Source organism: Drosophila navojoa, chromosome X, assembly GCF_054131105.1.
Source record: "Drosophila navojoa isolate 15081-1374.11 chromosome X, UAZ_NAV_1.0, whole genome shotgun sequence".
Taxonomy (NCBI): domain Eukaryota; kingdom Metazoa; phylum Arthropoda; class Insecta; order Diptera; family Drosophilidae; genus Drosophila; species Drosophila navojoa.
In genome coordinates, this window is record NC_142895.1 from 11,587,779 (window position 1) to 11,603,815 (window position 16,037).

Genomic DNA, 16,037 nt, shown 5'->3' on the forward strand with positions numbered 1-16,037 from the left:
TTTATTTTTTATATATATACATACATACATATATTTGTTTGTGTGTGTGTGTGTGTCTTTATGTGCTGCTCTCATTTTGAGGCATTTTTCTGGCGCGCTGCACTTTTGGTGTCAGCTGCCTTGTTACTTCTAACACGCTTCATGCTGCTTGTCACACGCCTTGCGACGGCCTGACGTCGCTGCCGACGTCGGCGCCGCTGCCGCTGGTTGGTTTGTCACAGTCGTCTTGTTGTTTGTCTGCACGCACACAAATACACGCTCTCACGGACACACACACACATTTACAGTAAAGCGTCAACTCAACACTTTGGTTTTAGGTTTTCTTATTGGAGTCGCACTCTCAGTCGCGTATGTCTCAGTCTGCCCTGCTCCCACACTCTAGCAGCCGCAGTGCGCAACATACCCAATCCGACTCACTCGCACGCCCAGCAACAAAAACTCAACACACCACACCACACCACACCACACCACACTACACACACTCTCTCACTCACTCTCGCTCACTCAACACTCGTCTGCTACTCGCCAAAAAGCGCTGCCCACCCGGGCAGCGACAGCGGCAGCATTGTCGTCGTCGTCGTTGCTCGTGTATTGTTTGTTGTCTTCGGGGGTTGCGCTGCCTGCGTACGTCTGTGTATTTTCCAGTTTGGAAGCGACCGGCGTGTAGTTCGTATCGGCGTCGTCGTCGTTGGCCCGTCTGTGTCAGTTATTTTGTCGTGAACGTTCTCTAGCAAACAAATAAATCCCATTGCACATATATATTTTTTTGTTGTTTTCTGGTTGGAAGCTGCACAATTTGTTAATAACAATAAAAGCCCAGCTGTGCCAGCAGCAACAGCAGCAGCAGCAGCAGCAGCAGCTCAAGTAAAAGTGACTGCAGCAGCAGCTTTCAATAAGCCTGCGTCGCCGTCGCCGTTGCCGTCGTCGCGTTGACGTTTTGCCGCCGCCAAAACAAATAATTTTTTTTGTAATTTGATTGAAACCAAAAAGAAAAGCAAAATTTACAAAGAGAAAATAAATATATGTATATATATCTAATTTTTTTTATGAAACATATAAAGCACAGCAAAAATAACAACAACAACAACAGCAAAGAAAAATCGAAAATATACTACACAAATATGTGCGTGTGTGTGTGTGAGTGTGTGCAAACAAAAATTATATAAATAAATCAATTATATTTATATTGAATATATATATAAATACATATATCTAGCAAGATATATAGAGAGATAGAGAGAGAGATACATATATATCCAAGTACCTGTTCAACTGGCGAACTCGAACTCGAACTCAAACTCGAATTCAAACTCGTAACGTAGTTTGTAAAATTTATTGCGTGACGCACATGTTGTTGTAAATTGTAATGTAATGAGATACGACGTCCAGGAGCTGCTACTTCATCAGTCTGCTGAGGATCCATTCGCCAGGTTCGCAAATGGGATGGCATATCATCCATTTCTGCAGCTCTCGCAAAGACCCACTGACTTCAGCGTCTCGTCGCTGTTGACGGCGGGTAGCAACAGCAACAGCAACAACAACAACGGCAACAGCAACAACAACGGCAACAACAACAGCAGCAGCAACAACAACAACAACAACACAGCTCAAGCTCTCAGTTCGCCAGGCTCGGGCGGTGCTGCAAATTTTCGCGGCTCGCCCTCGCAACTCTCCCCGCTCAGCAATCACAGCAACAACAACAACAACAATAATAACAACAACAGCAACAACAAGAACAACAATCACTTGAACAGCAGCGAATCAGGATTGAGCGGCAGCCAGGCAAATACGCCAACGGCAACGCCGCCGCCGCCGCCGCCACTGCCGCTGCCGCTGCCGGCCGTTGGAGTTGCCGCTGCCGCTGGGCCGCTGCCGTCTCTACCCGCGCACCACTCGCCCAGCGTTGCACCGCCGCCGCCGCCGCCACAGCCGCAGCCACCGCAACAGCAGCAACCACCTGCAGCTGGACTGCCACAGCATCCAGTGCATCCCACGCATCCGCCGCCGTTGCCCCAGCAACAACAACAACAACAGCAGCAGCAGCAACAGCACTTGGGGCAGCAACAGCCGCCGCCGCCGCCATATTTTCCAGCTGCAGCGCTTGCCGCACTGGCCGGCAGTCCGGCGGGGCCGCATCATCCGGGGCTGTATAGCGCCGCCGGCGGTTTGCGCTTCCCACCGCATCCAGCGCATCCGCACGCCCACCATCCGCTGGGCACCGCCTACACCACCGCCGAGGACGTGGTGCTCGCCTCGGCCGTCGCCCATCAGCTGCATCCGGCGATGCGACCGCTGCGCGCCCTCCAGCCCGAGGACGATGGCGTCGTCGACGATCCCAAGGTCACGCTCGAGGGCAAGGATCTATGGGAGAAGTTCCACAAGCTCGGCACCGAAATGGTCATCACCAAGAGCGGCAGGTAAGCAGAGTGTCCACGATAATATCGATCCAAAACCAGTTCGAACTTTAGTGATATAGAGCAGGAGAAGCCCTGCAAAACGCTGTTGACTGGGGTTTCCCGTAAGGTTTTGCCGATTGATCAATAGATCACTAAGACCTCTCACTCAAGGAAATCCTATTGACTCTTGAGATCTTGAAAGTGAAAGTCCCCAAGTGAAAGTCCCTAAGTTCCACAATTTGAATAGGATTTTTCTAATCTGAATCTCTATGTGATATATATATACATATATATTTTTGGAGTGACCTATCCTTGTTGTTTAAATTGAAATCGAAGAGTGCTTCATATAAATCTATCAAGAGTTCGATCCTTGATCTATGCTCAACGATTCTTCGCTTACCCCCTAGGATTTGTGAGTTCTTGAAAGGGAAAACAATTTGTAAAAAAAAAATTGTTTCTATGACGTCCAATTCGAGCAAGATCTGTGTGATATAGAGAGTTCTTACTCAGTGAATATATTCTAGCTAAAGAAAGTCTGGAAGATCTTTGCTCTCATAGCCCCTTGGCCCCCTTTCTCTCCTTGTAATTTGTGTTTTATTTGGAATATTTATTAGAATGTGAGAATAAAGTCTATAATGGCAAACTCCTTAGTTAACTAATTCTCTACGATCCTTCGATACATAATACCAGCTTGAAGTGCTCTTCCCTTAGATCTAATAAAATTCTCTAAAAAGTGGAATATTTTTGTTTTCCTTACTGCACGAGGAATATTTCTTTCTCGCTTAAATCCAACTTTAATTTGTGAAACGATAAAAAAACACTTTACAAGAAAAAGTTTTGATATAAAGATATGTGATCTATGATACGAATTGATGTGATATGAATTCCAATTTCTAAGTGAATCTCTGGGCTTCACTTTCATTTCAAGTGGCTTGCAAACCAGATGAGATGTGTGTAAACTCTATGCGGAATATATATTTTGATAGAGAATACTAAATTCTATTAAATTCTCATTTGATTGATGATAGTTTTTCTAGCTTTCAAAAGGAAAGCTCCTTGTGATTCCTACATAGTCTTAGTCTAATTCCAGCTGCCTTTACCTACGTAAATCCCCAGTGTAGCCTCTGTTTGCAATTTGATTAGGAATCTATTTTGTATGGAGCATAATTTCGAATTGTCTAGGAATATATCGGAAAAAAAGAACAGATCTACAAACCTATTCCACAAGCAGTTCATAGAAGCTCTCCCTAGATATGCGTCTACATCCAAGGAGTCCTGCTTTGCTTTATATAACTTATGGAATCTAATTTAGCTTCTCAATTTCAGTTCTGATGTTTACTTTGATTATTTTCCTTCCTGATTCTTCTCCCTACTGAGCAATATCAATATCAATATCAAGTCTTATAAACTTTTTACCTTGCAATGCCAATTCCAATTGTCCATTTAGTGCTTGGGTATACCTCGTACAGCTCACTATTTATATGGAGTTTTTCTTTTATATAAAACTCTATAAATTGTGTGATATATATTTACCTATAATATATACATATATGTATGTATGTATGTATGTATGTATATATGTATATCTGTAAATCAAATTTTATTTAGGCCACCTCAAACTCTTAGTCCTTAATAGTTTTTAACTACCTAGTAATACTCATTAGTTACCCATTGGATTTTCAATTAAATGCTGCAGAGTTCGACATAAAGTTTATTCGGATGGACGTGACTATTCCCAAGTTCATGACAGCGTTGCCAGATCATTCATTCTGTTTTCTGCTCATCAATATCTCTGTCAGCTTTCCATGGATTTATATAATATCTAATGCTCTTTTGACCTAAACGTCCTCAGCTCTCTTTTCCTATCTGAAGGAAAATCTTCTCCCATTACATGGCTATACCAGTTTCCCAATGGATGCTCTATTTGCTGCTTATGTAGTTCGCATCTTGGTATTTCAGGAGCTTCTAGATATGCTCACTTGCTTGATTCGTTCCTCTGTTCCTGTTCGTCCTTCGTCCTACCTTCTCTTTGATGCACTTTCTGACTTTTTGTAGTTGCTTTCGTAGCTCTTAGCTCCATCTTTTTGGCCATGACCATGCGGGCCGGCCCATGGAACGGACACCGTTTTCGCGTAGGTCAATGCTTGAGCCTCAAGTGGGCAGAGATGAGACGAGCGAGCCCGGGCAACCTTTATCCTTGCCAGCTACTTAAGCACGTGTGGCGTCTCAAGCATCCTAACGTACTAATGTTCTCCCACTCTCCCACTCTCTCTCTCCCACTCTCTCTCTCTTTTTGTCTCAGTCTGGCGTAGTGGGTGATTCCTCGCAAGGATATGTATATTCACCAGCCTCTGTCTGTGCGTGCCTTCGTTATCCTCTCTAAGGATAAGGATGGCTCTGGCTCTGGCTGGCGCGTGAAAATGCGTTTCAAGATTCACACCTACTTGAGAGAGAGAGAGCGAGCGTTATTCATATGAGTGTCTGGTGAATGGCAACTGAATCATCTCGGCGAGTGTCAACTGAAGTGCGCCACAGCCACGGTGAATGACTCAAGTGAATTGAAGTGAATACGCGCTGAATAGTCAGCGAGTGCACTCATGAGTGTGCACTCAGGAGTGGACATGCCATGTCAATGTGGTAGTACAACAGTTGTATTCACTTGTATTCATAGTATATTCATAGTATATTCATAGTACAACAGTTGTATTCACTTGTATTCATTGCATATTGTTTGAGTACTTCAACGATTCATATGCCTGCAAGTATTCACTTGGCACTCATGAATACATTCATTAAGCAAACGAATCCATTTTGAATGCATATATGTGTGAGTGTGCTATCACAGTTATTCACTTGCACTCAAACATTCATTCAGTACGTATACTCATTTGAGGCTTTGAATACTTGTTGTATTCATTTTTATTCATTGCTTGATTTGATTGTTTTCTTAAGTATTCGTGTTGAACTTAACTCAACTCATGTTTCGGAGTGAATATATATGAGTGAATATAGTAAAAGAGTTGCATTCGAAATTCATATTCATATGATTCATATGAATATTATTTGCTTTTATACTCGGCAACTTTGAGTATAATTTAAGCGAGTGCATATTGATGCATTCACATGTTTCATTTGCTTCCCGACTGTCAATGATTCACTTGCTCTTGTTCATTCATTCATTCACTCAATTGCTATTGATTCATTTGAGCTCTTTGCGCTTTGAGCATTCGTTTTGAGCTCGTTTCTATCCCATTATATTTTCAGCTTATGCCTGCCCACTGTTTCACAGCTTTGGCATTTATTCACTTATTCACTTATTCGCTTATTCACTCAATGATTCATTGCGTTTTCGCTTTTGTTTGCCAAACTACAAATTTCTTTGACGCCTCGAACGGCGCTTTAAGCTCGCCTCAGCCCCCCCCTCCGGTCTGAAATGCCCTGCCGGCTAGTGGGCGGTGGGCGTGGCTGTTTAGGGTCTGCCCGCTGCAACACCAAAAGCTAAGCAAATATTTGCAAAAATAGTTTTCGCAAAAGAAAAGTTTCTCCTGCCGATGGGCGTAACTGGCCGTACTCTAGCCACGCCCACCATTGACGCGCCCAAACAAAGCAGACGCACCCGCCGCCTCTATAAATATGCAAACTTGCATTGCGCCGCTTAACGCCAAAAAGTTTATTGCACCCACTCTAGCCCCACCTCACCCACTCCCCCTCTCTTTCTCTCTAGCTCTCTCTCTCTGTCTCTCTCTTTCTCTCTCGCTCGTTAATCCTTAAGCTCATTAGCAGCTGGCGCTCAAGTGTGAAACTAAACCAAGTGGCCATCCATAAACATAACCACTCCAACTGCCACGCCCATTGTGCGCCCACAGCCGCTACCTCTCTCGCTCTCTCACTCTCTCTAATGAGCTGAGCCGGGGTCAGCGTGCAGCAGCTGAATGCTGCGAAAGTGTTGCGCCTAATATGCAATTGTTGTTGCTACCCCCCCGTCCCCCCCCTCTCCACACGTCTCCTGCCGCCTCCTGCTGCTGCCCCCATCACATTTAGAGTGGCTTGTAAAAAGTTTTTTAAGTACTCATTCATTTGTTCTACCGTACAGTGCACACACAGACACACACACACACACACACACACTGAGAGAGAGAGAGACGGCCGCAGCTTGTGGCAAGGCGCTTGCCACATGTGTAAGTTGCAACTTTTGTGCACGCCACATGCGCCTGCTGCATGTTGTTGTTGTTGTTGTTGTTGTTGCTGTTGTTGGCATGCAAATAGCATTGAGACGTCGCTCCCTACACTGAGCCTCCCTCCCCCCCTCCCCCTCTCAGACCGCCCAGCTAGTGCGAAAACTACAAGTTGTTTGTTGTTGCACCACCAGCACCACCAGCACCACCAGCACCACCAACCATCATCATCATCATCATTATTATCATCATCATCATCAATGTCAAAATTATTGTTTTTGTTATTCGCCAGCAGCAATAATAACCAGCTCCCGTCTCCTGCTCCCTGCTCCCCGTCTCCTGCTGCCTGCTGGTGCCCCTACTTGAGCAACCTCTCGACAGTTGGAGCCGAGTGTGAATGAGTGTTTGCTGTTTGTTAGCTTATTTATTTATTTACTTAGCACTCACATTTGAATGCTCAAGTTTTAATTGCACGCACTCACTTCTTATTCACATCCGATGTCAGTGAGTGCACTGTGAATGAGTGTAAGCAGCGCTGAGTGGGTGCGTAATATGAGTAGCTCGAATAGTGAGCTCAATGCGAGCGTTGTGCAGTGCATTCATTCATGTGAATACACCCAAAGATACATATTTTGGATTGTGAATACATGCAATTGTCACTATGAATCATGAACTATTCACACAGCTTGTATTAGCTATTCATTCATATGTGAATACTTAGTGAATACGAATGTGTTCAGCTCATTCACATATTCATATATTCATTTGAATAGTTGTTGGTGATTCACTGCGACTTTCATTCATTAATTAATTCATTCATTCATTTTATAAAACAACTATTGACTAAAATACATTCATATCAATATGAATGTATTCACTTCTTCAGCTAAATGAATTCATACGAATTCTTCGTATAGCAACATTCGTTTAATATTCATAGCAACATTCGTAAGCCTATTCATATGCATTATTCGTCATTCGCGAATCGCTTTTTGAACTCACTATGCGACTATATTCAAATATTCAAAGTATTCACACAATATAGCGTCTATATATATATTTCATATAGCCGAGATTCAATCTAATTTGATACGCATATTCACAGCTGCATACTGAATAATCTCCGAATAATCTTATTCAAGCACTCACATTGTCACCTTCTAGGAAATTCTCCAAATTCCCCACGACTCGCGATTTTCCCTTCGCTTGGCTTCCGAATCGCAATGTCAAAATGTGTCGTAATTCATTTGATTTGCTCGAATCATCTGACTGCGATTCGAGCCAGCCAGCATTTGGTCACTCTCCCTCTCTCACTCTCTCCCTCGTTCTCCCTCTTTCTTCCTCTTTCTCGCCCAATCAGGGGCGGGCCGACAGTCGCGTCTGTCGCTGATTCAATTAGAATCTTGTTATTCGACTCGCAAATGCGCGACAAAATGTCGCTGGCAATTAAATTGCCTAGCCCCAAAGCCGCCCTATCTCTCCCTCTATCTATCTCTCTCTCTCTCTCTCTCTCTCTCTCTCTCTCTCTTTCGCTCTTGGGACTTATCAATTAATTGAAATGATTTCTCGACTCGCAGGTGTTTTTTTTGCCTCTTGCTTTTACGACTCGCTCGACCGACTTGACAACCCTTTTTGGCGCGTGAAAGTGCAAAGAATCAAGCAGCTGGCATTATCGCCCGATATGATAGTTCCCATATACCCTACAGTATGTAGAAATATAGATATATAGGTATAGATATAGATTAGATATAGAATATATATATTATAGATTATATGATATAGATATAGATATAGATATAGATATAGATATAGATGAATAGATATAGATAGATAGATATAGATTAGATTGAAGATGATTAGATTAGATATAGCTATAATCTATGATTATTGATAGCTATGTATAGATATAGCTTAGCTATAGCTCTCTCTCTAGCTCTGCTAAGTTCTGTTCTAGCTCTCGAATCGCGTATCGATACTAGTATAGATCTGCTATCGTTCGTAGCTATCGATATCGTATAGCTCTCGCTCTAGCTCTCGCTCTCGCTCTCGCTCTCGCTCTCGCTCTCGCTCTCGCTCTCGCTCTCGCTCTCGCTCTCGCTCTCGCTCTCGCTCTCGCTCTCGCTCTCGCTCTCGCTCTCTCTCGCTCTCGCTCTCGCTCTCGCTCTCGCTCTCGCTCTCGCTCTCGCTCTCGCTCTCGCTCTCGCTCTCGCTCTCGCTCTCGCTCTCGCTCTCGCTCTCGCTCTCGCTCTCGCTCTCGCTCTCGCTCTCGCTCTCGCTCTCTCTCGCTCTCGCTCTCGCTCTCGCTCTCGCTCTCGCTCTCGCTCTCGCTCTCGCTCTCGCTCTCGCTCTCGCTCTCGCTCTCGCTCTCGCTCTCGCTCTCGCTCTCGCTCTCGCTCTCGCTCTCGCTATCGCTCTCTCGCTCTCGCTCTCTCGCTCTCGCTCTCGCTCGCTCTCCTATCGATATAGATATCGCTCTCTCGCTCTAGATCTCTTTCTTCTGATCTCGACAAATAGATACAGATCTCTCTTTATCTACTTCTGAGATCTTTTTCTGACTTCCTCGTACTACCCCAGATGCCCTATATATATATATATTCCTCGCCTAGATGAATTGCTTTGATTCGCTTTTTGCCATTCGCAGTCGGCAATTGAGGACGACAGCGCATAGACGAGCATCATTCGCTGGGCTGGCAGACCGTCTGCCCCGCCCCCTGTCCCTGTCGCCAACTGTAATTGATGTCAGGCCCGTTTGTTTCGTGCGTTAATGTGTTATAACTTATAAGGGATCGGGCCAGGGCATCGGCTCGACAAATGTTTAATGACACGGCCCGAAAGGCAGCCGCAGTCCCACCCCCTACACCCAGCCCACCCCCCCCCCCCCCCCAGCCAAAGTCCAGCTAAAAACCCCTACTGTGGGCAGAGGGGGCGGGGTCGAGGGGTCAGCCCTGTGAGCAACCGCCTGTCAAAGTTCACTTGTTTAATTTTCATAAATAAAAATGGTTCGGCTCCTGCTGCTCCCCCTGCTACTGCTCCCGCTCCTGCTGCTCCTGCTGCCACGACCTGGCTGCGATACTTTGGGTAAATATTCAGCTGACGTTTTCTTTCGGGGGCAATCAAAGTGCACTGGCACGCCCCACCCCTCCCCACCCTAGCAGACCCTCCCCCAACTTCAATTAAATGGGCGTAACGCATTTGCTTTTCCTTCATATTAAGGTTTTTCTTTGCTTCAACTTACAGTTCTTCAGTTTTCCTTTTTTTATTTACCACACGCTTTGCGCTGTATTTTTTTCCTTCTTCTTCCTCTTCTTCTTCTTCTGCTGCCACACACCAAAGTCATTAGAGGCGGGAGGGTCGAAAATTTTGTTACACACTCGCCATGGATCTACCCTGACTCTGCCCAATCAACGACCGCCCCCCCCCCTGGCTAGCCCCCCAAAAAGCGTTTTTCATAATTGTGTTGAAATTGTTGTTCGGAAAGAAGTTCGAGGCGAGGCGAGGCGAGGCGGGGCGAGGTGAGGCGTGGCTAGGCTCGGGTATTCGCGATGTGCTAAGTTGACAAATGCGTGGCAAGTGCCTTTAGTCCTTTGAGTCCTTTGAGTACCCCTGGCACCCCCCCGCAGCCCCTCTCTATCCACATACAAATTGCACTTAATTTGCCTGGCTGGCCGCTTGGCTATCTGCTGGCATTTTTTGCCCGACAATTTTGGCCCATGAAAAATGCATAATAATTGCAGTGCTCCATCGGGGCGAAACACCTGACCCATCCAGCCAGCGATTTGTGCATTATTCAGGAGGCGAGCTCCTCGTAATCGCTGCCATCTAATCAGCCAGCTAATTGGCCAGGCCATAAACGATCCATCAATAAACCAAAGATTACGCACTTATCTAACATCCAGCGCTATGAATATCCAATGACTTCTCTGTTCCAACTATAGAGGCTTGCCTATATTCATATATTTAACATCTGGAATTATGATAGGCTTGGGGTTGTGCATAGGCGATTTCGAGTTATGGCCAGAAAAGTGTATCTCTCGCCTGAGTTTTATTACCGTTTCATAGCTGAAACGGTCTTGCGGGGTTTTTTTTTAGTATAGCTCTAATAATTTGAGAACTAATCTAAACTTTCTCAGATCTAATTAGATTGATGGTTATGTTGGGAGCGAAGTTAAGAAAAGAGGTAAAGTGGGAAAAGTACGAGTATATGTGGGTGTACGGGTATGCTCGACTGACAGCTGCCCTGGGTGGATAAGATGAGCAAAGCAGAGGGAGAGAGATAGAGAGAGAGAGAGATAGAAAGAAAGAAAAATTGAAAGAGATATAGACTGAGGAGTGAGACCGAGAGAGAGAAAGAGAATGTGAGAATGAGAAAGAGAAAGTGAGAGAGTGAACGAAAATGTGAGAGGGAGAAAGAGTGAAGAGAGAAGAGAGAGGGAGAAAGAGTGAAGAGAGAAGAGACAGGGAGAAAGAGTGAAGAGAGAAGAGAGAGGGAGAAAGAATGAAGAGAGAGGGAGAAAGAGTGAAGAGAGAAGAGACAGGGAGAAAGAGTGAAGAGAGAAGAGAGAGGGAGAAAGAATGAAGAGAGAGGGAGAAAGAGCGAAGAGAGAGGGTGAGACAGAGAGAAAAGGTGAGAAAGGGAAAAGAGCAAAAATTGAAAAACAGGAGAGCTGAGGCGAGTGCAAGGGATAGCGAGGGAGAGAGATCGTGAGGTAGACAAAGTGAGAGAGAGAGAGAGAGGTAGATTAATAGAGAGCGGGAAGATAGAGAGACGGAGATAGAGAGCGAAAGAGATAAAGAGAGACAGAGATAGAGAGCAAGAAAAATAAAGAGAGACAGATATGGAGAGAGAGAGAGGTAGAGTTAGTGAAAAAGCACGAGAGAGAGAGAGAGATAGAGAAAAAAACATAGAGCTACGCATTTGTATACTAATTAGCTAATAAAGCCAATATGCCCACCTCCAGCACTGCGTACAGGGTATGCTCCAGCACACACACAATGCACAAATTACAATAAAAATGCAATAAACCGAAAGGGTCACAAGCCGCAGCAAAGGCAGAAGAAGAGAAGGAAGAAGAAGCAGCAGCAGTAGCAGCAGTAGCAGTAGGCCAGGGTCAGGAGCAGGGGCAGGGGCAGGGGCTGGGGTTGAAGCAGAGGAAGAGCTGGGCGCAGAGCGTTCGCTTGACAAACGATTTGCATAATAAACGCTTATCAAATAATGTTTAACGGTTAATGGGCAGGCGCGTTGCGTTTGCGTTTGCGTTTGGCTTTGGGTTTGCTGTTAATTTAAATTGCATTTGCGCCCACTTAAAATTAAATGAAAATTAATTTGACGAAATACAGAATGAGACAGGGAGAGAGGGGGAGAGGGGGAGAGCAGCAGAAGAAGCTAATTAAGTGAACGCTTCCGTCGCCTACGCAGCGGAAGTCAAAGCTTGGCTTAATGGGCGGCTCTCCGAAATTGGGCATCAAGCGAAACCGAAACCGAGACCCGAAAAACCAACAACAACAGCAACAACAGCATAAAACAACAATCTGAAATTGGTAACAAAATGCCGCTAAGTGGCTAACTAAATCGAGAATTCCGCTGTTTACACGCTCCGCTTGCCTAATGAGTCTCTCTTTAGTGACCCCCCCCCCCCCCCCTGCCACCCCTCTGCCGCTGTCGCTTGGTCTCCGCTGTTAAGGCCGACAGGTGGCGCTGGGGGGCGCCAGCGAGCGCAACTGTACTTGACAAAACGTCGCCTAGTCGAAACTTTCAAAGATGCAGAGACAAACAGACAAAGTAGAAGAAGCAGCAGCAGCGGCAGCAGAGCAGCGGCAGCAGCAGCAGCGGCAGCAGCAGCAGCGGCAGCAGCGGCAGCGGCAGCAGCAGAAGGACAAGACAAAGTAGAAAGGAACAGGAACAAGAATTGAATATTAAACGCATATTGCATACATTTTGTGAAGTATGCATGAAATGCATAAAGCAAAGATGGCAAAAAGGAGAAAAATATGATGACAAGAGGAACAAAAATGATGATCATATTGATAAAGCGTTCTATATGTGTGCGCTCATAATGATCTTGTTGACGGGCCCGCTTCATAATGAAGAACATGACTTCGATTCGCCAGAACCAGAACCAGGCGAACGGAGGAACCCCAAAAAAAAACAAAAAGAACCACAGCACAAGAGAACACAAAAAGGAAAAGGAAGAATGGAGCCAGCAACAAAAACAAAAAATAAATTAAAAAAATATACATATATATATGTATATATAATAAAAAGCTGCGACGGCGTCTTTTTGGCGCCAGAAAAATAACGACAATGCCTGACGAAATGCGACGTGTAGAGCAGCAGGAGCAGAAGAGCAGGAGAGCAGCAGGGCATGACAAGAAGGTCGCTCTGCCGGTGGGTGTGGAGAGAACGAGCGCAGGGTAAAAGCACTGCCTGTGTGTAGAAAGTGAATTGGAGACTGAGAGCCAAAGGCAAAGCGGGCGAATGAGAAGGTCAATGGGTGTAGAGACACTGGGCTGGAGACTTGGAAACAAATTGAGCAGAGAGCGCAGGCAGCACATGTGTGCGTGTGTGTGTGTGTGTGCGTTTTAGAGCAGCAGTAGCTAAATGCAAACAAAATTGCAGCACAGCGTGAAAGTGCAAAAGGGACGGGTGAAAGCAAGATGCGAGAAGAGCCAGCGAAACAGATAGCAGCGACAACGACGCCGCATTCGGCTAAAAAGAAATGTCAAAAACAATGAGAACGGTCCAATGAATTTGACAAACATTTCCTAGATGTGCGCTGGCAGATCAAAGAAGGCGACGACGACGACAACGACAACGACAACGACAGCAGCGACGACGACGACAATCTGCAGACGTAGATCTGTGTGTGTGTGTGTGTGTGTGCTCTCTTTCTCTCTCAAGCTGGCAAATTAGTCAAATTAGCTGAGACGATCCTCGCCTCTCTGCGAGCTTTTTTCATTTTTTTTTTTTTGGTTGCTTCGCCTGCTCTTTTGTCTCGTGGCATATTCACGCGTTGTGCGCAAACCCGGCTTGGCTTTTAGCATTAGTTTACACTTGATTAGAACGCTAATTGGCTCAGTGTAGGTAGAAAAAGGAAGGATGCGCGTTGCTTCGGGCAATTCAATCGTCGTCTGTCGTCGGCTGTCGTCGGTCGTCGGTTGTCGGCTGTCGGGCGAGCAGCGAGTGCTCGCAGCGCGCTCATTGAGCTATTCACTGAGCTGTGCAATTTTCGCGGAAATGAGTGCAAAAGAAAGAAAGAACAAAAACAAAACTTGTTAAGACAGATGTGTGTCAGGGCCTAACAGTGTGAGAGTAAGAGAAAGAGAGAGAGAGAGAGAGAGTTACTAATTGGCTGTATAAGCGTTCAATCTATAAGCTACGCACTAAGCAGGTTCTGTATAGCTATTTATATTGTCTACAAGTGTTAGTGTGTGCTTGTGTGTGTGTGTGTGTGTTGCTTTCCTTGTGGAGCGATCGAGCTTTTTTCTGCTGCTTCGGCTGCTGCTGTTATGAAAGCTTTTTTTGTCTTGTGATTCCTTCATTTGCGCTGTGCTTTGGTGTTGATTATTAATTTTGATTTCAATTCTCCACTTGACTCGCGCTGTCTCGCTCGCACGCATGCCGCTGCTGCTGTATGCTGCTGCTGCGCTGTCAGCTTCAACGAAAACGCTTTATGAATTTTAAGTGGCAAAAATTGACGAGCTGCTGCTTTGGTTTTATTCCTCTTTTTATTGTCGCTTATACATATTTATGTAAAGGTAATTCTGGCTCTCTCACACACTCCCTTTATAGCTATTTATTTAATATTTCTGTGGAGTCGAGAAGAAGTTAAATATATTATATGTACAAATTGTATGAAACATTTATTTGGTGCGTTTTTAACTGCGCTGCGTGTTCTGTGTGCCTGATGCGACGCCAGCAGCGACAGCGACTGAGATTACGTTTTTGGTAACACACACACACACACACACACACACACACACACAATATGTATACCCATTTGAAATTTATGAATAAAAATTCATTTTTTCTGAGAAATAAAAATCAAATTTATGTAGCACCTACGTAGGAACGTTGCATTGAAATTAACACGCAGCAGCAGCAGCAGCAGCAGCAGAAACATAAAAAAAGAGGAATCACAAAAAACAGTAAAATAAAAGCAATTACGCACGCACGCAAAGCCAGAGCCACTATGAAAAGAAGCAGAGCTTAGAAGAGGGAGTGAGAGAGAGAGCATGTAGAATGACTGACTGAGTGAGCAAGGGAGTGAGAGTGAGGCGAGAGTGTGAGTGTGAACGAGCGAGCCTAAGTCCATGCTTGTGCTCGCCTTCTAACCACCACCACCCACAGTCGTTGAGCTCAATGGCTCGTGGATTCGGCTGACGCGACGTCGGTGCTGTTGCTGCTGCTGCTGCTGTTGCTGCTGGCGCTGCTGCCGGCGCTGCTGCGTTATAGGTGTCAATGACGTGCGCTATCAGTTTTCATTCATGCCTCTGTTAACTTTGGCTTTGCCTGCTAAACTACTTGGCCACAACAACAACAACAACAGCAGCAGCAGCAGCAACAGCAACAGCAACAGCAGCAAATGCATTTTTCCTGCTCTCCTTGTTGTTGTTTTTTAAGCTTTACGCTATTTTGCATGCGTCTGCTGCCGGCTGTTTGCAAATTCGCACTCTCTTTCACTCTCCCGCTCTCTGCGTGCGCGCGTCTGTGTGTGTATGTGTGTGTGTTTGTGCAGTCAATTAACGCCAAACAAAAGCTTTGTGTGAGTGAGTGAGTGTGTGTATGTGGCGGTGTCTGTGCTTTTGTGTGTGTGTGTGTGGGTGGTGCGCTCAAAAAATGAACAAAATGCAGCACTGAAAGTTTTGCATTTTTGCTGTATTTTATGCGCTGTATGTGTGTGTGTGTGTGTGTGTGTGTGTGTGTGTGTGTGTGTCTGTGCCTACCTGTGTTTGTGTTTGTGTGCGCTTCTGTTGTTGTTTGTCTGCAGCGTGTTAATTGAGTGTGAAGTTCAGCTTTTGTTGTTGTTGATATTAATTGTTAAGCAACAAAGGCGCGAAATATGTTTTAGCTGCCAAAAGCTCTGCGACAGCACCACCACCACCACCACCAACAACAACAGTCACAGCTGAGGCTTGCGTGTCGACGTCGCGTCTCTGCAGCTGCGCCTGCCACAGCAAGTGTTGATTTCATTAATGCAATTGCAACCAACAATAACAGCGCTAGCAACAGCAACAGCAGCAGCAACAACAACAACAACAACAACAGCAAGTGCAGTTAGCAGAGCGACAAGTTTCTTGCGCGCTCTCTCGCCCCCTCTGCCCGCATCCTCTGCCGGCCGCTCTCCAACTCTCCAACTCTCATGCGCTTTGCTGCGTTTGCTTTTGGTGTGATCGTGTGTTGACTGCACTTAATTGTCGTCGCCGTTGCCGTTGTCGCTGCCGCTATCGCTGTCGACGCCGACGTCGC

The 16,037-nt window shown here is 45.5% G+C and overlaps 1 protein-coding gene across 3 annotated transcripts in view; it reads left to right on the top strand.

Moving 5' to 3' along the window:
• Window positions 1–1,198: 1,198 nt before the first annotated feature.
• bi (T-box transcription factor bifid) overlaps window positions 1,199–16,037 on the top strand; it is an 88,589-nt gene continuing 73,750 nt past the window's right edge. For 2 of the 3 annotated variants that reach the window (XM_089263444.1, XM_089263445.1), the window contains exon 1: window positions 1,200–2,417. In XM_089263444.1, coding sequence (XP_089119570.1) covers window positions 1,372–2,417 — 1,046 coding nt within the window. In that variant the 5' untranslated portion in view covers window positions 1,200–1,371. Of the gene's footprint in view, window positions 2,418–16,037 lie in introns of all 3 variants that reach the window. The other variant, XM_089263443.1, reaches the window with a different exon arrangement.